The 27211-nt window shown below is 42.6% G+C and overlaps 1 protein-coding gene across 7 annotated transcripts in view; it reads right to left on the reverse strand.

Annotated features, from left to right (window-relative positions):
* The window catches only part of akap9 (A kinase (PRKA) anchor protein 9), a 150334-nt gene that overhangs the window by 55998 nt on the left and 67125 nt on the right, over positions 1-27211 (reverse strand). For 6 of the 7 annotated variants that reach the window (XM_036577852.1, XM_036577851.1, XM_036577853.1 and 3 more), the window contains 5 exons: positions 19857-19955; positions 19260-19372; positions 18781-18926; positions 13217-13476; positions 1459-1621 (listed from right to left, as the gene is read on the reverse strand). In XM_036577852.1, coding sequence (XP_036433745.1) covers positions 1459-1621; positions 13217-13476; positions 18781-18926; positions 19260-19372; positions 19857-19955 — 781 coding nt within the window. The remainder of the gene's footprint in view (positions 1-1458; positions 1622-13216; positions 13477-18780; positions 18927-19259; positions 19373-19856; positions 19956-27211) is intronic. The other variant, XM_036577850.1, reaches the window with a different exon arrangement.

Raw genomic sequence — 27211 nt, forward strand, 5'->3', positions numbered from 1 at the left:
AGTTTGAGGTTGAGAGGTGAGTGCACTGCTCCCCCTACTGACCAAACATTGTAGTGTTAAAATTATGACCACTGGAGAGGATGAAATACAGAACAAACAAAATGTCTCAGTGTTTTTATGACAGTAGAATGACGTGATCTTCATAAAATAACACTAAACGCTGAATTACTGCAGTGTGAGATGTTTTGTGTTGTTTATTTTGTGGGCGGAGTCAGTAGTGTAAAACAAAAGCACAGGTTAATATGGTCTTTAAAATATGTCTCAACATGTCTTTACATGAAACGCTGAGCAGTTGTAGCCGTTGTTCCTATCGATGCGCACGTAACATTAGTAGATCCACTTTTGTACTGGTGCAGAACTGATTTGTATCATTATTTCCTGTTTTTATTCTATTTTTGATAAGAATTGATATTATTGACATTATAGATAATGTTGATAAAGAGCAAATCAAAAGTCAGGTTGTTTAAGTATTACATTTAAATTCACACACATATCAGACGTTAGTTTGATCGCACAGATACGCCAAAGATGAAACTGATTATTTTACGGAGAGATATGATTTGATGGAAAAGGCACATTATATGAAGTGGACACGCACATGAAGTATAAAAAATCCAAAAACAAAAGCTTCCTCTCACTGTATTTGTGCTCAAAAAACAAAACAAGGTCAGACGATCACTTTCAGAACAAAATCTGCGTCTACACCGAGGGAACGAACCCAGCTTCAGGGCAAAGGGATCATTTGTACAACGCTGGAGTTCCATGAGGCCTAATGATACGTAATGTCCTGTGTGAGTGTGTGAGTGTGTGAGTGAGTGTGTGTGTGTGCGTGTGTGTGTGCGCATATGTGTGTGTGTGTGTGTGTGTGTGTGTGAGTGTGTGTGTGTGAGTGTGAGTGTGTGTGTGAGCGTGAGTGTGTGTGAGTGTGTGGTGTGTGTGAGTGTGTGTGTGAGTGTGTGTGAGTGTGTGAGTGTGTGGTGTGTGTGTGGAGTGTGTGTGTGTGTGTGTGTGTGTGAGTGTGTGTGTGAGTGTGTGCGTGTGTGAGTGTGAGTGTGTGTGAGTGTGTGTGTGTGTGAGTGTGAGTGTGTGTGTGTGAGCGTGAGTGTGTGTGAGTGTGTGAGTGTGTGTGTGTGAGTGTGTGTGTGAGTGTGTGTGAGTGTGTGAGTGTGTGTGTGTGTGTGTGTGAGTGTGAGTGTGTGTGTGTGAGTGTGTGTGAGTGTGTGTGTGTGTGAGTGTGTGCGTGTGTGAGTGTGAGTGTGTGTGAGTGTGTGTGTGAGTGTGTGTGTGTGTGTGTGTGAGTGTGAGTGAGTGTGAGTGTGTGAGTGTGTGTGTGCCTGTGTGTGTGTGTGTAGATGGGTGGGTATATAATGGAGAGACTGTGTGTGTGGTGCTGAATAAGTGCCGGTCAGTGCTGTCGTCGGTCAGCTGCTCCTGACAGACACTCCGTCCATCACCCACCTTCAGCGTTGTGCAGCTGCAGTGCGAGGCGCTGGCGGGCGCTGGCCTCCTCCTGCAGCCTCTCCTGGAGCTCCTCCTGCCTCCTCAGTAACTCCGCAATCTCCTCACTGTGCCGGAACTTCTCCCTCATCAGCTCCGTCTGAGTCACCCGAGCATGCTCCAGCTAGAGAGAGAGACACAGAGAGAGAGACAGACAGAGAGAGAGAGAGACAGACAGACAGTACCATATTAATGACCATTAAAGATTGCGAAGTGAAAAGACTTAACTGGGAACCACAGCAGACCAGCTCCAACTATATCATCAACATCTTCATCATCACCATCAGCTTCATCTAAACACCATCACCAGCAACAAGTGTCACCATCCTCATCATCACCATCCAAACACCATCATCATCTTCATCACCACCATTATCAGCATCACCTCCATCACCATCTAAACACCATCGCCAGCAAAGGCAACCACCATCACCAGCATCATCACCACAATCACCAGCAACATTATCACCATCGTCATCACCACCATCAGCATCATTATCACCATGACCAGCAACAGCAACACTCACCATTCTCATCACTACGATCATCTAGACACCAGCAACAGCAACATTTTCACCGTCATATCATCACCATCATCAGCCTCATCTAAACACCATCACCAGCAACAGCAGCTTCAGCAACATCAATCACATTTACCACCATCAATATCATCTACCACAGCAACATTACCACCACCACCCTTCACCAACATTATCACAATCACCATCCTCAACATCAGCATCACAACAATCACCATCACCAACATTGTGAACATTGTCTTTATCACTATCATCACCACCACCAACAGAAACATCAATATCACCACCATCACTGTCATCACCACCACCACCACCTTTAACTTCATCACCACCACCACCACCTTTAACTTCATCACCACCATCATCTTTAACTTCATCACCACCACCATCACCTTTAACTTCATCACCACCACCATCACCTTTAACTTCATCACCACCACCACCACCTTTAACTTCATCACCACCACCATCATCTTTAACTTCATCACCACCACCATCATCTTTAACTTCATCACCACCACCATCATCTTTAACTTCATCACCATCATCATCATCTTTAACTTCATCACCACCACCATCATCTTTAACTTCATCACCACCACCATCATCTTTAACTTCATCACCACCACCATCACCTTTAACTTCATCACCATCATCATCTTTAACTTCATCACCATCATCATCTTTAACTTCATCACCACCATCATCTTTAACTTCATCACCACCATCATCTTTAACTTCATCACCACCATCATCTTTAACTTCATTAGCATTGACCTCATCACCATAATTATCATCCTCAGCATCTTCAACATCACAATCACCACCACCACCAGAAACATCAATGTCACCACCATCACTGTCATCACCACTGTCAACTTCATGACCACCACCTCATCATCATCATCACCGACACTATCAGCAGCACCACCATCATCATCATCATCACCGACACTATCAGCAGCACCACCTTCATCATCACACAGCACTGTTAATGCTCCAGTATGTTTACTGTTCTATGAAGTTCTCAGGTCATTGGTGGACCAGTAAGAGCTCCAGCAGTAAACCTGCTCGTTACTGCTGGCTGTGGAAACTTTTCACGGATCAGAATAAACAGGTGATCCATGTTTATTCTGAAAGTAATACACAAATATATGAGGTGTATTCAGAGAGTGTCCCACACCACTGCTGAGCGCGGCACGGTCTTCATATGGTCAGGCCAGTAGAGCTCACTGCAGTGAACTCAGAGCACCTGTCCATCAGGGTCAGCAAGTCAAGCTGAGTTTACCTCCCTGATCCACTCACAGCAGTGTCCACTCAGCGATACGGGGGTCAGGAGAAGCTGCACCGAGACAGGTTTAAGGAACAAAACAGAGCAGAGTGGACACAGTTCCCGAGAGGAGGGGGCAGGGGGGTCAGCTGTTTCTACGGGACAACAGCTGTAAAACTCATCAGATCACAGATACAGTCTAAACCTGAACCCCATCAGAGGACAAACACACCAGGTCTGATCATAAACTACTGCCCACTGCACTGCTGCTGAACGAATGGACAGATGGATGGATGAATGAGGTGAAGCCTCTGTCACTGTAGTCTACATGCTGGTCATGCGTCTGAGCCCAGAAAGCAGCTTCTCTTGTGTTTGGAGTTTCAGGGAGCTCTCTGTGTTTCAGACAGTAGAGCTGGGCGATATGGCAAAAATATAATATTGTGATACTTCTAGTAATTTTTACAAAACACGATATGTCACAATATTTATTATTTCAGACGTCTGATCAGCTGAAACAGAGAAAAAAGAGCCAGCAGAGCTACATTATAAAAACTGTGAACACAGTGATTTTTATTCAGTATGTGTCACTAAATCCAGTAAAACGGACTAATTTTACTCTCTCTATAATGAAACATGCAGTTGGTCAGTGTCTACAAGCGCTAATGATAAACACGATATGCTCAGAAAAGCATATTCTACTGTACTGTGACATAATTCATCACAATAACAATATATACTGTCACATTGCCCAGCCATACTTCACTCTGACATTCATTTTAAATACATTTCTGTTCATTCAGTTCAATTCCAACTCCAAACCATTCAGCTCAATTCTATTCTGTTATTCAACTTTACTCCATTCCAACTCATTCAACTCAATTGTATTCTATTGTATTAAACTTTATTCAAGTCAATTCAGTTCCATTAATGTTGGTCATTTCCCACCTATTTAGCTCAATTCCAACCCACTGACCTCAATTTCATTTCATTCCATTCAACTTAATACCAAGCCATTCTACTCATCTGCATTAATCAATCCTGCCTATTTTATTCTATTCCAACCCAAGCATTTCAACTGCGAACCATTCAGTTCAATTCCAACCCATCCAGCTTAATTCAACCCCAAACCCATTAAACTTAATTCCATTCCATTGCATTCCATTCAACTTAGTTTCATTTTGGCCATTTCCAACCCATTCAGCTGAATTCCAATCAACTGAACTCAATTTCTACACGTTCCATTCAGGTCAATTGAATTAACTTTAATCAGTGCAACCAATTTTAGTCCATTTTAACCCAGTCAGTTAAACTTCATTCAATTCAGTTAAGTTACATTCTATTCAACTCTAGTCCACTACATTCAAATACATTCCACCCCATTCAGGTCAACTCCACCCCATTCAGGTCAATTCCACCCCATTCAGGTCAATTCCACCGCATCTCATTCAACTCTGTTCCTCTACACTCAAACACATTTAACTCAATTCAATTCTGTTACACTCAATTCCACTCCGTTCAGTCCCACTGCATTCCCCTGAGCCCAGCTGAGGGCGAGTGCAGTGTGCGGGCAGTGCCTGCGTCTCCAGGTGATAATCAGCGTCCGAGGCTGAAGGTCTCTATTAAGCTCTGGGATCAGCACTGCAGCCCTTTGACCGGCTGAGTTTACTCAGAGCTCAGATCCTCCACAGCAGGTTCACCTCTCACACACACTGATTCTGCTCTACAGGACCTCCATTACAGGATTACAGTCCTGCTGTAAAACTTCCACCAGCTCACAGCCACGTGGTGCAGTCTTCACACCGCTAGCAGACTGTATCTGCTGTAGCAAAGGTCAGCCTGCTGGGCCGTCGCTGCCGGGAAGCGTTCAGCAGGTCAACCAGCAGCACTCAGAACACATCACTAAAACATCTTAACAGCTCAAAACGAAAATACAGCACCAGCAGAAAACACTTAGAGTCAGGTACTTACATACGGAGACAGAGTGACGTCTTTAAAAGGCTGGATTTTCTACTGTTAACTCTTAATTAAACGCTTTTACTGAGCTATTATTCCAGCTCATATTATGAATAACCAGCTCATTCACTCTGAGTGGAAGAGGAAAACTCACGGCTGATGAGGTCAGTGTGAGTGAACACGTCAGAGAGCAGTCGCTCTGGGAGAGAAAGCTCATCTGTGTTTACACAGACCACCTGTCAGTTTGCTGTAGACACACCCCCAAAGCCCCCAAGCACCGCCCCAACTTAGGCCTTACCAAAAAACCTAGAGAACATGGGGATCTAAAGCTGTCCAGAAGCCACATTTTCACATAAATCACCTTCACAGAGTGTATGTTCCATACCTGCAACTATCAATGCTTGCAGGCTAGCTAGCTAACTCAGAATTAGTTCCAGTAGATCTGATTAGTAAGAAACAACCTACAAGACGCTTAGCATAAACAGCTCCATCACATGGCCAGAAGAAACGCTGATAGATAAATCACCTTCATACACTGTACATTAGTTAACCACAGCTAATGATGATCACAAGCTAGCTAACTCAAGTGGCTTCTGTTGGTTAAATGAGTTATAGCTGATGAAACATTCAGCCCTTCATTTCTACACAGGGAGCAGCTCCTCCTCAACAGAGGCCTCCATGTTGCACCACCATGTTTCTACAGTAGCCCAGAGTGGACAATCCAAACGCTGACTCTAGAGGGCGCCTTTTGGGCACTTGAATTTGGTGGCACTGTAGCTTCGGTTGGAAGACGTAGAAAGTAGAAGAATCAGTGGAGCTGCCGGTGCTGCTGACCATGTTTTGTTGTGAGAAGTTTGAGGACCCAGATTTTGACAGAAGGAGGATCAGACTTATTATTCAGCAGAAGAAACAGTGAGAGAGGGTGGATCATCACCATCAAAGAAGAGAAAACATGAAGAAGTGAAACAAAATCAGGACAGACGACGACAGAAAACCTGACGGCCACTGTAGGTTCTACTACACGCTTGGACAGGGAGGGGTGAGGGAGGGGGGTTCAGCTGGGTGCAGTCTGCAACCTAAATCTTACATAATGCAGCTTTTAAGTAAGTTGAAGCTTATAAGGAAAGATTAGATCTTTTAGGAAGGATCTAAATACGTTCATATTAAAATGTAAAGTCCTACTTTTTCTGCATATATGGATTTAAACTGCTCTATTACTGCCTGTTTATTTTCATAAACACTTTGATTCATGCCATTTTACCTTCCTTTATCACGTGTCTGTAAGGCAACCTGAGCTTCTACCTGTCTGTAACTGCTTTAGAAATAGACTTTACTATTATTACTATTACTGTGTTTATTTTAAATGAGTGGATTTGGCATTATTCCAGACGCTTTAATCAGAATCTCTTTAATACATTAAGATACTATAAACTAATAAAGGAAACTCCTAGGTGTCCTAAAACCTTTGGCACCCAGTGTACCTTAACTGGCACTATCAGTATTAGGATGCAGTACCACTGCAGAACGAACAAGTCAGGCTGGTGTTCTCGGTTCTACATCTCTCCCAGCGAGCGGCGAGTGAACGGTATATTCTGGAAACTCTTATTTTGTAAAAAAGTGTGTTTTCCCCCAATGCAGCCCTTTAAAGGTGTCAGACTCACAGTATAAGGCGGAGTAGGGAGGGAGATTTTGGAGATGACCCTCAGCAGGTGTCCATCAACGCGGTGGTGGACGTGAGAGATCTGCGTCTGGACCACTATGGCATTCTTCTCCGTCAGGGTGGTGGACAGGGGGAAAGGGCGGGGCAGAGGAACGCGGGACTCCACCTCGTACACGTCCTCATCGCGGCTCTCCAGCCAATCACAGCCCAGAGAGCTCAGCGAGGCGGAGGTGCAGAAGCGACGGTAAGACTCCATCCTGGACGTCCAGATCGGGGTTCAAAGTCAGAAGAGCGAGCATGAGGAACAAGAACGAAGCTGAGAGTCCATCCTGGACGTCCAGCGTTAAATCGTCCGATCAGAACCCAAGCAGAGATCCTCAGCACACAGGATCAGAGTCAGCGCACACATGGAGCGCGAGGCGGGGAGGAGTGTGTGTGTGTGAGAGTGAGATGGAGCATCACGCTGCTAGGCAACCGTATCCACGGAAGTGTCCTGCTGAGGGTTTGGGTAAACACACAGGAGGAGCGATCACACAGGTAGAATAAAGCCCAGGTAAACATACTCAGACACAGTTAAAGGGGCATTCGGGCCTGGACCCGGAGCTTAACGACTCGAGGAACGCGGCGGAAAACACTCAACATGTTTCTGTGATGCTAACTTAGAGTATGTTAATCATTCAGCACAGCCTGAATGGGAAAAATAAGCGTCCAGGCTTTTAATAAAATATTTAACACACGACTCACATCTACAGAGAGGAGGTCACGCCAATTTGAAAAGCAATCACTACAGTGGAAAAGGTTTTCCTCTTTACTGACGATCTGCATTTAAAGTCTGAATTAAATATGACCCACCCTGAAATGTAAACAATGCACAGCCATACAGCTTCTGCTTTAAGCCCTTGTGATAGGAGGAATATTATGGCGGTTTACGATTGATTTTGCATTAAAACAGAAACTCCAATCTTCACAAACTCCTAAAAACGAGTGCAGTAACTCTCCCGCCCAACATCCCTGATTAAGAACTACTGACGTAGCTGTTCACAAGCGCCTCCCATCTTCAAGGTGCATCATCATCACGCATGTTTTAAACTGAAAAATCTGACTCTAAAGACATAACGGATGAAGTGATGGTTACATTTTTTGTTTTAGCCGGACTGCCCCTTTAAGTGTACACACACACACACACACACACACACACACACACACACACACACACAGACACACACACACACAGACACACACACACACACACACACACACACAAACACACACAGACACACACAGACACACACAGACACACACACACACACACAGACACACACACACAAACACACACACACACACACACACAAACACACACACACACACACACACACACACACACAGACACACACACACAAACACACACACACACAAACACACACACACACACACACAAACACACACAGACACACACACACAAACACACACACACACACACACACACACACACACACATCCATACACAAACACACACACACACAAACACACACACAAACACACACACACACACACACACACACAAACACACACACAAACACACACACACACACACAAACACACACACAAACACACACACACACACACACATCCATACACAGTACAGTGCTTTTCGACACCAAAGCCAACTGTTTTGCTCCATTCTTTTGCATTGTTAGTTAGGCTGGAGTAAAAATGGGGGCCATTTAAAGACCACTGAATAAGATACACAAGGTATTAGATGATAACTGAAGACCACTGGATTAGATACACTAGTTAGTGGAATAACTGAAGCCCACTGGATTAGATACAGTAGGTATTAGATGATAACTGAAGACCACTGGATTAGATACAGTAGGTATTAGATGATAACTGAAGACCACTGGATTAGATACAGTAGGTATTAGATGTTAACTGAGGACCACTGGATTAGATACACTAGGCAATAGATGATAACTGAAGACCACTGCATTAGATACAGTAGGTATTAGATGATAACTGAAGACCACTGGATTAGATACAGTAGGTATTAGATGTTAAGTGAAGACCACTGGATTAGATACAGTAGGTATTAGATGTTAAGTGAAGACCACTGGATTAGATATAGTAGGTATTAGACGATAACTGAAGACCACTGGATTAGATACAGTAGGTATTGGATGATAACTGAAGACCACTGGATTAGGTACAGTAGGTATTAGATGAGAACTGAAGACCACTGGATTAGACACACTAGGTATTAGATGATAACTGAAGCCCACTGGATTAGATACACTAGGTATTAGATGATAAACGAAAACAACTGGATTAAATACATTAGGTATTAGTTGATAACTGAAGCCCACTGGATTAGATACACTAGGTATTAGACGATAACTGAACACCACTGGACTAGATACTGTACGTATTAGATGATAACTGAGGACCACTGGATTAGATACAGTAGGTATTAGATCATAACTGAAGCCCACTGGATTAGATACAATATATGTATTAGCTCATAAGTGAAGATCACTGGATTAGATACACTATGTATTAGATGATAACTGAAGACCACTGGATTTGATACACTTAGTTTTAGATTATAACTGAAGATCACTGGATTAGATACACTAGGCAACAGATGATAACTGAAGACCACTGGATTTAATACAGTAGGTATTAGATGATAACTGAAGACCACTGGATTTGATACAGTAGGTATTAGATGATAACTGAAGACCACTGGATTTGATACAGTAGGTATTAGATGATAATTGAAGACCACTGGATTTGATACAGTAGGTATTAGATGATAATTGAAGACCACTGGACTAGATACAGTAGGTATTAGATGATAACTGAAGATCACTGGATTAGATAGCATTAGGTATTGCATATGTAACTATACTTCTTGTTGCTTGAAATCTTTCAAGTGTCTTTTACAATGGCAGCAGGTGCAATGTGCCTGAGAACACTGCAGCTTTAATATGTAGAATTTTTATTATTCACTCATGAATAAATTTAAATACCATGTCTAAACACTCCCCACCATCATTTTTCACGATAAGTTTATTAAATAACAAAAACATGTCTGAATACTTATTTCCACTGTGAACATTCACTGTGCAGATACGGAGCCTTCCAGTCCTACTTTTCTAAAAGTTTTGTCCAGTCCTATAAACATACAAATACATATCAGCTGCCCAGAAACAGCTGAAAGAGAATTTGTTCCTGTTTTTAATGGTGTTCTATGAAAAATGTAGTTTGTTTTGGTCTTCGTTTTTATTTCTTTCCTAACTTTAATTAAAAAAATTAACTTGAACTGTCTAAAAGCACAGTACTGTGTATTTATATATATATATATATATATACACACACACGAGTATGTGTGCATATACTCATATCGCTGCTGTCGGAACAAAACCTTATATCTACACTTTTTTTGTCGTTTTCCAGTTTTTGACATAATTTGGAAATGCCTGTTGCTCTTTACCTTGTGTGTGAATTTGATTATGAATGGACTAAAAGAAACGGCCCAAAATGACTTGGAGAAAATTCTGGTTCCATTGACTTACATTGAAAGTAAAGTATGTTTTTCCTTCTCCTGTTTTTTCCCTCCGACAGCAGTGATATATACACACATACACATATACACATATGTATATACACTCTGGAGCTGGGCAACATGGCAAAAATCTAACACCACGATACTTCAACAACTTTTTACGACCCACGATACGGCGCAGTATTTCTATTGTCTGACAGCTGATGAGTTTAAACTTCAACACAGTCAAAAACTATGACTCCACTAATCTGTATTAAACATTTACGCTAAATCTAATTAAGCTGGACTCAATGCACTCTCCCTGTGATCAGACATGCAGTTGGGAAGTACTTTAAGAGCTGATGATGCCTTTAATGTGCTTAGAAAAGCATTCTGGGATATATTACAGCGTGATTATCACCGTAATCAATACTGCCAAACTGCCCAGCTCTAATACACACTACAGAGCTCACTACACACACACACACACACACACACACACACACACACACACACACGCACATGAACGGACTTGCGTGGAGCTCCAGGTCGACGCAGACACCGCCGCAGGAGATCAGCACTGAAACCCACACAGCATTCCACACCCGGAGAAGAGTCCCGTACAATTCCACTCACGGACACGGATCCAGTTCAGGAGAGTTTCAGCTTCAGCACTCAGTAACTACAGCTCTCTCGCCCCTTCTCTCTCTCTCTCTCTCTCGCTCTCTCTCTCTCTCTGAAAACTCATTAACAGTTGCATGCTTCCGTGGAAACGGCCTGCTGGGAGAACGCAGCGCTCATTAACCTTCACACACACTCACACACACACACACACACACACACACACACACACACTCACACACACACACACACACACACACTCACACAGTCAGTGAAGCAGCTGAGAGTGAAACACACACACACACACTGTCACACTCTCTCTCTCTTTCGACCCGTCTCTGAATGAGTGTGTTTCAGCTTCACTTCCTGCTCAGTGGGCGTGTTCAGGACACACATCACCGGGGGGCGGAGCTTAATAGCCTCAGGCAAAGAGGCAGGCACACACACACCTGCGTGAGTGCGGCCGGTCAGACTGGATTCACACCAAAACACACTCAATAATACCACAGTACGAACCTCCACCTGATCTCACAAACACCTCCCACTCTCTCATCTGTTCAGTGCTTCACTGGTTATCTCGGTTATTTGTTTACTTTCCATTTTTATTAAATCTATATTATTTACAAACAGACAATATACTTAACACAGTCAGACAAAACATTACATCCACTTTTTCTATTATTTTACCAAAAAAAACTTTTAAAACATTAAATTTACAGCTAAATATTTTGGATTTAATAAAATGTTCTTTACTATTTTATTTTTCTATTAAACACTTAAAAATGTATCTACTGCATGTTTTAGATGTAATCATATCAACTATATAATTTTATTTTTTATACATAGCTTGAAAATATATCTATTGCATACTTTAATATTTTAAAATATTTATTTTATTTTCTTCTTTTGTTCCTCTATTATACATTTAAAAACAGGTATTACATATTTTATATTTAATTATATTAACTTTATTACTTTATATTTTACATTTAATATTCAAATATGTTTATTTTTATTTTATTTCTGTATTATATACAGTTAAAATGTATTTTTTACATATTTGATATTTATTTGTTTGATTTGTCATTTTAGTTTTTCATCTATGGAACACCTGAGTTCCATCCTTGAAATGAATTACATATTTTATGAATAATTAACTTTTTATCTACCTATTGATCTTTGTAAAGGTTTCTATTGAACATTTTGTACAATTTAACCATATAATTATTTATTTTTATTGATCTATTATGTTTCTCTCTCTCTCGTGTGTTAGTCTGACCTCATTACTGCCCATTACTGACAGTTTGTAGGACAAACAGAAAGCTAAGGATGTTTTTCTGGTGAAGATCAGCTGAACATCCTGACTCCAACAACACATTCATGTTTTCCCCATCATGAGGACATCTGGTCCTCATTAAAGCTAAATACAGGAACAAACACACACAAATCCCCTTTATGAACAACCAGAGGAACACCGAGCACGGAAACAGGCTTTAATGCAAATTCTCCGGATTTACAAGCCAGCAGATGGAATGACTCCACCCACCGGGAGACCACAGAACCTCCCACAACTTCCAAAACCGAAGAGACCAAAACCACAAGAACAACACGGCCAGCAGAGTAAACACGACCAACAGCAGAGACAGAACTCAACATTCACTAAAACAAGAGAACGAGGATCAAATGAACATTACAGAGCATCAAAGAATGAAACATATCGCCCCCTACACTTCCTGTAGTGTATTACAGTCTGTCAGAGTGACTGTGTGGATCATATGAACATTATAGAGGCTTTTTAAATGAAACAGTTGAAGCCATGTCGCCCCCTACACTTCCTGTAGTGTATTACAGTCTGTCAGAGTGACTGTGTGGATCATATGAACATTATAGAGGCTTTTTAAATGAAACAGTAGAAGCCGTATCGCCCCCTACACTTCCTGTAGTGTATTACAGTCTGTCAGAGTGACTGTGTGGATCATATGAACATTATAGAGGCTTTCTAAATGAAACAGTAGAAGCCATATCGCCCCCTACACTTCCTGTAGTGTATTACAGTCTGTCAGAGTGACTGTGTGGATCATATGAACATTATAGAGCTTTTTAAAGTAAACAGTAGAAGCTGGTTGCCGTACCTGGCTGGTTGTCTCCGTGATGGTGAACAGAAGCTTCTCCACAGCGCTCTGCAGTCTAGAGCTGATGCTGCTCAGATACTCCTCCCTCTCCAGCTGAAGCTCCGCCCCATCTGACTGAAGATCCACCCTCTCCAGCTGAAGCCCCGCCCCCAGCAACATCTGAGACATCTCCAGACCTTCATCGGTCTCCGTCTCCGCAGAGAACACACTGGCGTCGTCCGCTACCGTCTCGCTGCCGTGGAAACTCTCGGAGGACACGTCTGAGAAACAAAACCACAGAAAGAAATATAACAGATGATTGGACACTTACGAGCTAGTCAGACAGTCCACCAGCATCAGACAGTTTAGCACTGCTAGCTAGATAAGTTACAGCCTACACTGCTGATCTAATGTAGCACTGCTGAAGTTACTGTCGTACATCTACTGATAACGTCACACACACATTACAGCAAAAACACACAGAGCTACATGTAGCCTCACAATACAGCACTACAGTCAAGACACCCAGAAACACAAACACAGACATCCGCTAGCAACGCTATAACAGCTAAAGCTAAACTTTCTGCTTAGCCTCTCACTCAGGTGTTCATCTACAAACCTCTGTTACACGACAGAAAAACAATAATAAAGTTAAAAAGCCGGCCAGTTAGTGGAAGCACAGGTGGGTGTTTCTAATAAAGTGACCAGTTAGTGGAAGCACAGGGTGGGTGTTTCTAATAAAGTGACCAGTTAGTGGAAGCACAGGGTGGGTGTTTCTATAAATGCAGTTGTGGAAGCACAGGTGGGTGTTTCTATAAAGTGACCAGTGGGAGCACAGGGTGGGTGTTTCTAATAAATGCCAGTGAGTGAAGCACAGGGTGGGTGTTTCTAATAAAGTGCCAGAGTGGAAGCACAGGGTGGGTGTTTCTAATAAAGTGACCAGAGTGAAGCACAGGGTGGTGTTTTAATAAAGGGCCAGGGTGGAGCACAAGGTGGGTGTTTCTAATAAAGTGGTCAGGGAGTGGAAGCACATGGTGGGTGTTTCTAATAAAGTGGCCAGTGTGTGGAAGCACAGTGTGGGTGTTTCTAATAAAGTGGTCAGGGAGTGGAAGCACATGGTGGGTGTTTCTAATAAAGTGGCCAGTGTGTGGAAGCACAAGGTGGGTGTTTCTAATAAAGTGGCCAGTGTGTGGAAGCACAAGGTGGGTGTTTCTAATAAAGTGGTCAGGGAGTGGAAGCACAAGGTGGGTGTTTCTAATAAAGTGGTCAGGGAGTGGAAGCACAAGGTGGGTGTTTCTAATAAAGTGGTCAGGGAGTGGAAGCACAAGGTGGGTGTTTCTGATAAAGTGGCCAGTGAGGGGGAAGCACAAGGTGGGTGTTTCTGATAAAGTGGCCAGTGAGTGGAAGCACAAGGTGGGTGTTTCTAATAAAGTGACCAGTTAGTGGAAGCACAAGGTGGGTGTTTCTAATAAAGTGACCAGTTAGTGGAAGCACAAGGTGGGTGTTTCTAATAAAGTGACCAGTTAGTGGAAGCACAAGGTGGGTGTTTCTAATAAAGTGGCCAGTGTGTGGAAGCACAAGGTGGGTGTTTCTGATAAAGTGACCAGTTAGTGGAAGCACAAGGTGGGTGTTTCTAATAAAGTGACCAGTTAGTGGAAGCAAAAGGTGGGTGTTTCTAATAAAGTGACCAGTTAGTGGAAGCACAAGGTGGGTGTTTCTAATAAAGTGACCAGTTAGTGGAAGCACAAGGTGGGTGTTTCTAATAAAGTGACCAGTTAGTGGAAGCACAAGGTGGGTGTTTCTGATAAAGTGGCCAGTGAGTGGAAGCACAAGGTGGGTGTTTCTAATAAAGTGGCCAGTGTGTGGAAGCACAAGGTGGGTGTTTCTAATAAAGTGACCAGTTAGTGGAAGCACAAGGTGGGTGTTTCTGATAAAGTGGTCAGGGAGTGGAAGCACAAGGTGGGTGTTTCTAATAAAGTGGCCAGTTAGTGGAAGCACAAGGTGGGTGTTTCTAATAAAGTGGTCAGGGAGTGGAAGCACAAGGTGGGTGTTTCTAATAAAGTGGTCAGGGAGTGGAAGCACAAGGTGGGTGTTTCTAATAAAGTGGCCAGTTAGTGGAAGCACAAGGTGGGTGTTTCTAATAAAGTGGCCAGTGTGTGGAAGCACAAGGTGGGTGCTTCTAATAAAGTGGCCAGTGTGTGGAAGCACAGGGGAGGTGTTTCTAATAAAGTGGCCAGTTAGTGGAAGCACAAGGTGGGTGTTTCTAATAAAGTGGCCAGTGTGTAGAAGCACAGGGTAGGTGTTTCTAATAAAGTGGCCAGTTAGTGGAAGTACAGAGAAAGTGTTTCTATTAAAGTGGCCAGTCAGGGGAAACTGGAGGTGGGGGTTCTAAAATAAGAGCACTAGTATAAGACGTCCCGGCTGAGAAACGCGAGTCTGGTAAAATGATTTCTTCAGAACTCCAGACTTTCACTAAATGATTTCGCTTGGTTAACTGCGCCTGTGAAGATCCTCAGTGCACCTTTATGTACTTTCAGCACCTGACAGTCACCTGAGTCGCAGGAGACGGTGCTAATGATGGTAATGCGGTGGTAAAACAGGTCAGCATTAGAAAACCAGTCGGACAGGATGAGCCGACGGTCTGGTTCTGGCAGGCTGATCTGTCATGCCATATTACAAAGCCTTTATTCTGAGGGCGTCTTCATCTGGACCATTAACATTCCTATCAGTGTCAATAAAACTCCACAGCAGCTGCTATTGTCCACTTCCCCTCACTTTCAGCCTCCTGAAATAGGAAATGTGCCCCCTCTCGTCTCAGTGATGTGATTACAGGTACACGGCTCTGAGGACGCGCCGGTCGGAGCCCAGCAAAGCGCGTTCTGAAATTGGAGAATCAAGTTTGAGGCTAAACACTGCGTGTGGCACCCATGGTGCTCAGCAATGCAGCGAGGCAGGAAGGACTAGCTGAGGCTATGACACACTTCTGACACTCTGGAGGAATGTGTGCATAGGAGAGGTCATTTATGATATAACACCTCCGATTCTAACACAAACAGGCGTTTATTGAGACTTATTAAGTGTTTATGGGCTAACATCTCTTATTCTGGCGTATAAGAGTGTTTAATGAGATTGGTAAAGGACTAACATCTCAGACTCTAATATCTCAGACTCTAATATCTCAGACTCTAACTATCTCAGACTCTAATATCTCAGACTCTAGTGTATAGGAACATGTATTCAGATTGTTTGTGAACTAATATCTCCTATTCTACTGTATAGGAGCATGTATTGAGGTCGTTTATGGACTATATCTCCCATTCTGGTGTTTATTGCAGTTGTTTATGGACTAACATAGCCAATTCCAGTGTTCATTGGAGTTGTTTAAGGACTAATATCTCCCATTCTGGTTTATATTGTGGTTGTTTATAGACTAACGTCTCCCATTCTGGTTTATATTGTGGTTGTTTATAGACTAACGTCTCCCATTCTGGTTTATATTGTGGTTGTTTATGGACTTCTATCGCCAATTCCAGTGTTTATTGGAGTTGTTTATGGATTAATATCAATATCTCCTATTCTGGTGTGTATTGAGGTAATTTATGGACTAATATCTCCTATTGTAGTGTCTACTGAGGTTGTTTATGGGCTAATATCTTCTATTGTAGTATTTACTGGGGTTGTTTATGGATTAATATCTCTCACTGTAGTGTTCATTGGGGTAGTTTATGGACTAATATCTCCTATTGTAGTGTCTATTGGGATTGTTTATGGACGAATATCTCCTATTGTAGTATTTACTGGGGTTGTTTATGGACTAATATCTCTTATTGTATTGTTCATTGGGGTCGTTTAGGGACTAATATCTCCTATTCTATTGTTTATTGGGGTTGTTTACGGACTGATATAATTTATCGGAGTGTGTTATTTATACACTGATACCTCTATTCTACTGTTTAAATAATATCTAATATCTTGTTCATGGACTAATATCTAGTTTAAGGACTAATATCTCCTATTATAGTTTTTACAGAAATCATTTATGGATTAATATTTCCTATTCTAGTGTTTACTGGGGTCATTTCTGGACTAACATCTCCTATTCTAATGTTCACTGGGGTCATTTATGGACATATATCTTCTCTTCTAATGTTTATTGGGGTTGTTAATGGACTGATATAATTTATCAGAGTGTGTCATTTATACACTGATATCTCCATTCTACTGTTTAAATAATATCTAGTATCTTGTTTATGGACTAATATCTAGTTTAAGGACTAATATCTCCTATTATAGTTTTAACTGAAATCATTTATGGACTAATATCTCCTATTCTAGTGTTCACTGAATTTGTTTTTGGACTGATATCTCTTATTTCAATGATTACTGAAATTGGTTATGGACTACTATCGCATATCAGAGTGTACTGAAGTCATTTATAGACTGATATCTCCTGCTCTAGTGTTTACTGAGATTGTTCATGGACTGATATCACTTATCAGAGTGTACTGAAGTCATTTATACACTGATATCTCCTGCTCTAGTGTTTACTGAGGTTGTTCATGGACTGATATCACTTATCAGAGTGTACTGAGGTCATGCATACACTGATATCTCCTGCTCTAGTGTTTATTGAGGTTGTTCATGGACTGATATCACTTATCAGAGTGTACTGAGGTCATGCATACACTAATATCTCCTGCTCTAGTGTTTACTAAGGTTGTTTATGGACTGATATCACTTATCAGAGTGTACTGAGGTCATTTATAGACTGATATCTCCTGTTCTAGTGTTTACTAAGGTTGTTCATGGACTGATATCACTTGTCAGAGTGTACTGAGGTCATTTATAGACTGATATCTCCTGCTCTAGTGTTTACTGAGGTTGTTCATGGACTGATATCACTTATCAGAGTGTACTGAGGTCATTTATAGACTGATATCTCCTGCTCTAGTGTTTACTGAGGTTGTTCATGGACTGATATCACTTATCAGAGTGTACTGAGGTCATGCATACACTGATATCTCCTGTTCTAGTGTTTACTGAGGTTGTTCCTGGACTGATATCACGTATCAGAGTGTACTGAGGTCATGCATACACTAATATCTCCTGCTCTAGTGTTTACTAAGGTTGTTCATGGACTGATATCACTTATCAGAGTGCACTGAGGTCATTTATAGACTGATATCTCCTGTTCTAGTGTTTACTAAGGTTGTTCATGGACTGATATCACTTGTCAGAGTGTACTGAGGTCATTTATAGACTGATATCTCCTGTTCTAGTGTTTACTAAGGTTGTTCATGGACTGATATCACTTGTCAGAGTGTACTGAGGTCATTTATAGACTGATATCTCCTGCTCTAGTGTTTACTAAGGTTGTTCATGGACTGATATCACTTGTCAGAGTGTACTGAGGTCATTTATACACTGATATCTCCTGCTCTAGTGTTTACTGAGGTTGTTCATGGACTGATATCACTTGTCAGAGTGTACTGAGGTCATGCATACACTGATCTCCTATTCTAAAGTATTGAGTTTATTAATGTACCGATATCTCTTGTTCTAGCGTTTTGAGCTTGTTTACGGACCTCTGTGTGCAGGCTGTTGCCCCCTACTGGATGCCTCCAGCAGTGTCTCCACATGTCGACCAATCGTCTCCTCCGTCGCTGCTGTGGTTTTCAACACATCCACCAGAACCTGACGCAGCTTCTCATTAGCCTTCCGCAGGAGATTCCTAGAAAGAGACAGACAGAGAGAGAGAGAGAGAGAGAGAGAGAGAGAGACACACACTATGAGTGACGATGGTCAGCAGTAACTGACTGGTTATGATGGTCAAATCCTTTTTCACCTCCCTAAAGCAGTTAAAACAGTTTACTGAATAAATCAAGCTATTCATAAATTATTATTATTAATTATTATTATTATTAATTATTATAATCTCAGTAGTGTTAATATGCGTTATAATCATTAAATACAGTTGCTGGTAACAACTGCAGCAGTACTTTATAAATTATTATTATAACTATTATAAAATAAAGTTGCTCTGAGAAGTGTGAACTTTTCTCACCTTTCAGTTGTGATGAAATCAGATGAAGACTCAGTGTCCTGTGACGAAAGTTGTGACATCACATTCTCCTTCTTCCTCAGCCTCTCTCCCTCCTCATCCTCCTCTCCGCTCCTCTGCAGGTGATGGACGGGTAGGAGCGAAAACACAGAGAGAAAACCCGTCATTACGTCAACAAGCAAACAACAACAAACTCTCTAACAATGTCCGGCTCAGCACGGCAGCACTCGCAACTCAGAGAGAGAGACGGGACGAGCGAGAGAGACGGGACGAGCGAGAGAGAGATAGAGAGAGAAAACACACAGGCAAATTCAGGCACACAGCGGTATGATAGCAGCGCTGCCATAGCAACAGGTGCACCTGAGATGATTGGATACTGTGGAGACAGACTCCACCTCCTGGAGACAAGGGAGAACAACAATGCAGTAAAGTGCAGAGAGAGAGAGAGAGAGAGAGAGAGAGCGAGAGAGAGAGAGAGAGAGAGAGAAGAGAGAAGAGAGAGAGAGAGAGAGAGAGAGAGAGAGAGAGAGGGTACAGTATAGAACTCTACCACAGATAACACAGTACAGTCACTGCAGCAGATCTCTCACTCAGCCTTACCGCCTCTGTCTGTGTGCCGCTGCTTTGCATGCTGGGACGCCGTATCTCCTCTCCTCCTCTCTCCTTCTCTTCCTCTCTGTCCGTCTGCTCTGCCCCCTGCTGGACAAACACAGGCATTACGCTCAGAGGAACATGCAGCAGTGCAGCAGTGCAGAGAGCAGTGTGAGGAACACTGCACCGGATCTGAGCACCTTCACCACAGTGTGATCAGAGTGATCACACCTGTTCACCTGGTTACCTGTAGACAGCAGGTCACGGAGTAATTCAGCTTTACCTCTGTTTACTTGCAGAAATATGAGGTTAGTGCTCAGATCCAGCACTCAGAGAGAGCTCATACTGAATAATCACACCAGCAGGAGGCGCCAGACATTCACCACACTGCAGTCTACAGATCAGTACAAAGACCTGCACACAGGTATACCTGCAAAACTGAAAGCCTAAAAACCTACACACCTGTTTACTGTAAACCTGAAAAACCTACACACCTGTTTACCTGTAGACCTCAAAACCTACACACCTGTTTACCCGTAGACCTGAAACCTGTACACTTGTTTACCTGTAGACCTTGCAGACTTGTACACTTGCTTAAGTACAGACCTTCACATCTGTCTACCTGCACAAACCTGTCTACAACAAAATACTTTACCTACACATTTCTTTACCTGTCTACTCATACATCAGTCTACTAGCTGACCTGTCTACCTGGAGACTTGTTTACCTGAACACCTCTCAATGACGTGAGAGTACCTCACCTTGTGCAGATGAGCACCTCCGGGCAGTGCTGTCAGTTTAGATTAACCTCTAATTACTTGCTTTCTCATCGCTCATGACAACAAAGTGCAGTTAATTCAAGAACCTCACACGCACAAACACCACAATCCAGAAGAGCCGAGATGTTTCCAGGTTGTTTGTCTTTTTTGGAAGCTGTTTCAGAACTCAGCCCTCGTTCCGGTTTGGCTAAATTCTCTGACCCAACTGGAGTGGCCCAAATATCATCTCATCAGTGTACCAAAACCTCAGGAGACGACAAAAAACATTCTCAAACTTGACAGGTTAACAGAACTTGATTTCTTTCATGAATTCAATTTCTTTTGGTCCACTTATTTATAAAGTAAATGAGTGGCTGGAGTTCTCAGGCAAGAAGGGTTAAGAGGTTTTGATATGACGGTGATGATACACGTAATGTTTTTTCAGTTCTTCGATCTGAAGAACCGGACTCTGCTGACCCCAGATCAGACTAAAATACACACAAGTACACACAGAAACACCCACTCATATGACCACGCCTGATGATCATATGTATATCTGAAGAATAAGAATGATCCTGGAACAGCATTCTTACTCTTACTCTCTGGTAGTAGATCTAGACGTTGGAGGTGGAGCTACAATGCATTTCTGCAGGTCTACCTACTCTAGCTATAAGGACAGGTGTACCTGCTCCAGTTGTGTGGACAGGGTGTGTATTTGGGTGGTCAGCTGGGTCAGCTGGTCCCTGTGGCGCTCCAGCTGGAGAGCGTGAGAAGACCTGAGCTCCTCCAGAACTTCAGCATGTTCCTCAGCCTGCAGGGCGAGCTCATACTGCAGCTGAGCCAACAGGGCCTGAGCTTCGGCTACACCTCCGACATACTCATCGCCGTCATCACCATCATCATCCTGGGGTGGACAGAGCACTGCAGCTTCACCAGCATCTTCTCTGTGATCTCTTCCAGAATCTTCTCCGTGACCTTTACCAGAATCATCTCTGTTATCTCTTCCAGAATCTTCTTCGTGACCTTTACCAGAATCTTCTCTGTGACCTTCACCAGAACCTTCACTGTGACCTTCACCGGAATCTTCTCTGAGATCTCTCAGATCTTCTCTGGGATCTCTCGGATCTTCCCTGTGACCTTCACTGGAATCTTTTCTGGGACCTTCACTGGAATCATCTCTGTGATCTCTCAGATCTTCTCTGGGATCTCTCGGATCTTCCCTGTGATCTTCACCAGAATCATCTCTGTGATCTTCACAGGCCTTTGTGTTCCCTCTTTCACCCCATATTACATCACCATCATCATCATCACCAGCAGCGAAGGAAATGTAACGCAAGTGTCTAGAGATGGTTTCAACTTCAAGACTATCTCTTCCTTCATCACCTGAATCTTCTCGTTGTCCCTCAAGGATTTCATGATCATCATCACTGTACTGCAGCTCCTCTATGACAAAAACTTGTTCTTCATCAACAACCTTACATTCATCATCTTCATCACTGCGTTGTTCTCCGTGTTCCTCACGATCCCTTTCTTCATCACCAGCCTCATCATCATCACCATGGTAGATGGTCTGTTGAATCTCCTCCTCCTCCTCAGTCTGTACTTCCTGCTGTGGATTCAGTCCTGAGTGTTAGTCTATGCTCTAATCTGGCCAAGCAGATGTGTACATTTCATTTTTCTGATGATTTTGTGAAGATTTTACCTTAAAATCTATAATCTGCTTGTATTTTTCCTAACTAAGTTTCACTTATAATATCTGTGTGGTTTTACACAAGAAAAACAGCCCTAATTCATTTCTACATCATTTTCCTGCCTCTCCTTATCCCTTACAATTAATCAGGCCGTTTCTGTTACTGTGCCTATAGAGTGCTATATGTAAATGGGCTCTGTTCTGATTGGCTGCCCTTTGTTCAAAAAGCAGTCAAGACTCCTTATAACTTTAGCGTGAGTGGGGCTAAACTGCTGTAGGTTGACAGGCTTAGTAAGGCGTGAGAACGAGATATTTAAGTTGTGGACACAAGTTATTAAGGCAGGGGTCTCCAACTCTACCTGCAGAGCTTAGCTCCACCCACAATCTCCAGCTAATCAACCTCCTCCCAAGTCCCTGATTGGCTGGATCAGACGTCTTAGAGTTACGTAAGGGGGTGGGGCAGCTTACTGGATACAGGTTGGAACTAAACTCTGCAGGAAGGTACGTCTCCAGATGTTGTGGCCATGACTTGGTAAGGCATTGGAACAAGATAATTAAGCTGTGGTAGTTAAGTTGTGGCCATGACTTAGAATAACAAGGGAGCAAAATAATTAAGCTGTGGTAGTTTAGTTGTGGCCATGACTTAATAAGGCATGGGAAAAGGATAGTTAAGTCATGGTCACAAGCTATTAAAGCACAGAATCAAAATAATTGTGATGGTTAAGTTGAGGCCACAAGTAAGTAAGACATGGGAATAAGATAATTCAATTGTAATAGAGAAATCGTGGCCACAAGTTAGTAAGGCATGGGAATGAGATAATTAAGTTGTGATTGTGAAGTTCTGTGGAGAAAGCAGTAAGGTATGGCTTGGTGAGGCATGGGAATGAGATACTTAAGTCATGGCCATAAGTTTGTAAGTCGTGGGAATAATATAATTAAGTTGTAATTTTTGAGTTGTGGCCACAAGTAAGAAAGGTATGGTTTAGTAAGGTGTGGGAATGAGATAATCAAGTCAGGGCCACAAGTTAGTAAGTCTTGGGAATGAGATAGTGAAGTCAAAGGCTCAAGTTCCTAGAGCTTACTAAGTGGTGGCCATCATTAAGAAGGGATCTCACTCACAGGGCTCTGCAGGATGTGTGCTAAAGAGTGTGTGTGAGACTCTGTAGGAGATGTGTGTGGAGATGGGGGATAGATCATCATCATCATCATCATCATCATCATCATCATCATCATCGCCGTTCAGACACTAACACTAACAGGCAGTGGAGGAACCAGTGATCATCAGAGAGATTGCGTACGTGCACTGAAGCAGTAAACGCAGAATGAAAGCTGGACCAAAAGAGGGACGACACGCTACTGAGCTCAGGGAGGGACTCACGCTCACACAGCAGGAGCCAGTGCTGGAGCAGTTACTTTAAAATACTTAAGCATCTCCAACTGTAATGAGATTACTGTACCGATTATTTCACTACTCATTACTTTCCTTCTGACGTCCTCTTTAAAACCCAAACTGTCAAGACTGGCTGAAAACCCAGAAACTCGTCAGTAGAAACAGTTCATCTACATAGAGAAAGCCTGTATCAAATGCACTGTATTTACACCAGTAACATAATTCTTATTAATAGTACACTAATCTAAACTGTACTGTTTCTCCCCTTCATTACAGGAAACAGCAAACACATGACTTTACCCCCAACACTGGAAGGAGCTGTTCTGAACGGTAAAGAAGCAGCTATGTTTAGAAATGTAAAGTAAAAGTTCCATCACTGCGTCCGTTATTAGACAGAGGCTCAGTGTTCAGGCTCTGAGCCGCTCAGTCTCTGATAATAACCCCTCTGTTATAAATCAGCAGCTTTTCAAACAGAACCCTGAGCGCTCGGCTGATAAACTGCAGCAGCTCCACTGAAGTCTTTTATGAAGTGCTGTATAATTAGCACCAAGCACCAAATCAGCACCACCATCAGCATGAGGATCATACGGCCTGTCTGAAAACACACCGCTATCTCTTTCTGGACATTATCTGCAATCTTCTCACCACCGGCCGGCCATGGACGAGTGTAAACATGAGCCGAAACTGCACAGCTACACCACAGGCCAAAAAGCTCGGAAGCAGAAATAATGCTAACGCTAACGAGTTCACTGCTGTCCCTAAACTGTCGCTCAGACGGAGCGATAGCAGGTTTAGGTGAGGTTAGTTTGCTGGTGGACTTTCAGGGAGGTTAAGATGAAAAAAATTGGCAAGGTTACATCAGCTGGTTATTGGTTCATCACTAGAATAATAGTCAATAGATTACCTGATTATAGATTATATGGCTATCCACTAGGGGGTGCTGTGGGAAACGGTGGACTAACTGAGAACGGTTCCTGAGTTCAGTAATGAAACAACTGTAAAAACAGTACTGGACAGACAAAGAGAACCCAAAGGACTTTATTATAAACACTATTTATAAACACTGCACGGGCAGAAATCAAGTCCACTGCTTGCTGTGCGATTACTTGAGTTTTTCTGTGGACCAAAGCACCATTTTCCATTGTTTTCAATGAGACAGTTTGCGGATAGTTACTGTGCATAAAACATCAGGGCACCTCCAGGCACCCCCACCTGAAAAAACAAGCAGTCCATATCATGTTTTTTCTGTGCTGACCTACTGGACCAAAACGAAGACCGGAAGCTGGAATACCCTGAATCGGTTTCAGTGATCGGAATCAACAAGATATAAACAACAATAACAGGCAACAACAAGAATAAACTATCAGCAGCTTTTTTTAGTTTTGCCTGCAGCACCACACTTCCTACACCCTCAGAAAAAGGTACTGAACTCTCACAGGGGGTGGAGATGCTCAAAGGTACTGCAATGTATCGACCATGTAAAATCACGGAATATCCTCAGGAAGATGGCAACACCAGAGCATCTCATCGGTCTAATGAAAGACCTCTGCACTGACCAGCAAGTCAGGACAGAAAATGGACAGACTGGCTCCAAATGACTTAAGCCGTGTCCCAATTCAGAGGCTGCATTTGAAGGCTGATTGTGTCACAGCGGCACGACTAGACTGTCTCATTTCAAAGGCTCCTTCATATGTGGCCGAGAAATGCCAGCCAACATATCCCGAGGTTCACTGCGTCCCGGCAAGGAGCCGAGAACATGGCAGCATCAGCAAAGGAGTGAACGGCGGCTGAGGAGACACTTTAAATGTAAGTATTGGGTTTAAACTGAGTCGAATAGCGAACGATATAAATGCTAAAATAGCCAATGAGGACTGAAGCTAAACTTAGACTAATGTTAGACTAATTTTTCTTTTTGTTTTAGGGAGCAAAGAGTCGACAGAGAGAAACATCTCCAGCTCTAATAAATGAAAAATAAAGTTTGTGGCTCCATCTTTAAAGATCGGCAGCAGTAAAGGCAGGAAGAGCGATGCTGTGACGCAAACAGGAAACCTGCCGTAGAGCAGACCGTCTCATTTTAGTTCAGCCTTCTCAGGTCTACACAGCCTTCAAAGGACGTCGTCTACTTCGAAGGATGCAGCCCCTGAATTAGGACACAGCTTTAGACAAGGCTGTCCACTCTCACCATTACTGTTTACCCTGCATGCAGAACGTATACTGAGAGGACAGGACTGGAGGAAGATGATCGGGGATTCAGGATTGGTGGTAGAATCGTCAATAACCTTCGACATGCAGAAGACGTACAAAATCTGGAAGACCTGAAAGCCCTTATGAGGAACTTTAAAGAACAAAGTGAAAAGATGAGGCTTCAGCTCAACATGAAGAAGACCGAGGTTATGACGACAGGAAAGACTTTCACTTTACCACAGATGGAGAAGATGTAGAGATGGTGGACAGCTTTAGCAGACTCAGATCAATTATTAAGAACAGAGGATCCATCAAGAATACAACACAGATCAGCACTCAGGAGAACAAGGATGAAGGAGCTAAGAAGATCTTCAAATGCAATGATTTGTCCCTACAAACAAGATCAGACCCGTCCAGGCTGCGGTCTTCCTTGTGGTTCTCTATGAATGTGAAATTTGCACAATAAACAAGCAACACAGGAAAAATACTGATGCCTTTGAGGTGTAGTGTTGGCAAAGACTTTTGAGAGAACATTAAGCTAAATCATGCCTCACCTCTCACTCAAAGCCCAAACTGAAGCTCTTATTTTGGAGACATTCGTAGAAGAACCAGTTCACTGGAAAAGACCATTACGCTTGGAGTTGATGGACGGACACAATCAGAGGAATCATGAATCAATCTGTCAGAAGCCTGAAGACCCAAACAGAAGACTGGATATTCTGGAGAAACTCCATCCACAAGGTCACCAGGAGTCGGAATCAACTTGACAGCACTTGATAATACTGACACCACACAGCCTCTCTGAACTTCAGCATGTTTTATTGTTCTGTTTTAGAACTTTAGGCTATGAGAACCTAAGGCACGCGGCTGAACCATAAGACCACTGTCGCACCTTTTGAGGGTATACTTACACTGTTTGTACCTTGATTAACAAAAATCGACCATTTACCAAATTAATTATGAGTTTTTCAGTGGACCAAAACACCATTTTTCCACTGTTTTCACTGACTGATTGTTATTGTGCATAAAACATTAGGGCACCTCCAGGCACCCCCACCTGAAGAAACAAGAAGTGGTCAAGCAGTCCATATCATGTTTTCTTCGGTGCTGACTAATCGGATTATAAAGACTACAGGAAACTGGAACACCCAGAACTGGTTTCACTGATCGGAATTAGCAAGATATAAAACAATGTTAACAGACAACAACAAGTACAAACAATCAGCAGCTTTTTTTCAGTTTTGCTGGCAGCACCACACTTCCTACACTCTCAGAAAAAGGTACTGAACCCTCACAGGGTGGAGATTCTCAAATTTAACAGTACACCAGTAAACAAACACGT

This window comes from Colossoma macropomum, unplaced genomic scaffold (assembly GCF_904425465.1).
Source record: "Colossoma macropomum unplaced genomic scaffold, Colossoma_macropomum, whole genome shotgun sequence".
NCBI lineage: Eukaryota > Metazoa > Chordata > Actinopteri > Characiformes > Serrasalmidae > Colossoma > Colossoma macropomum.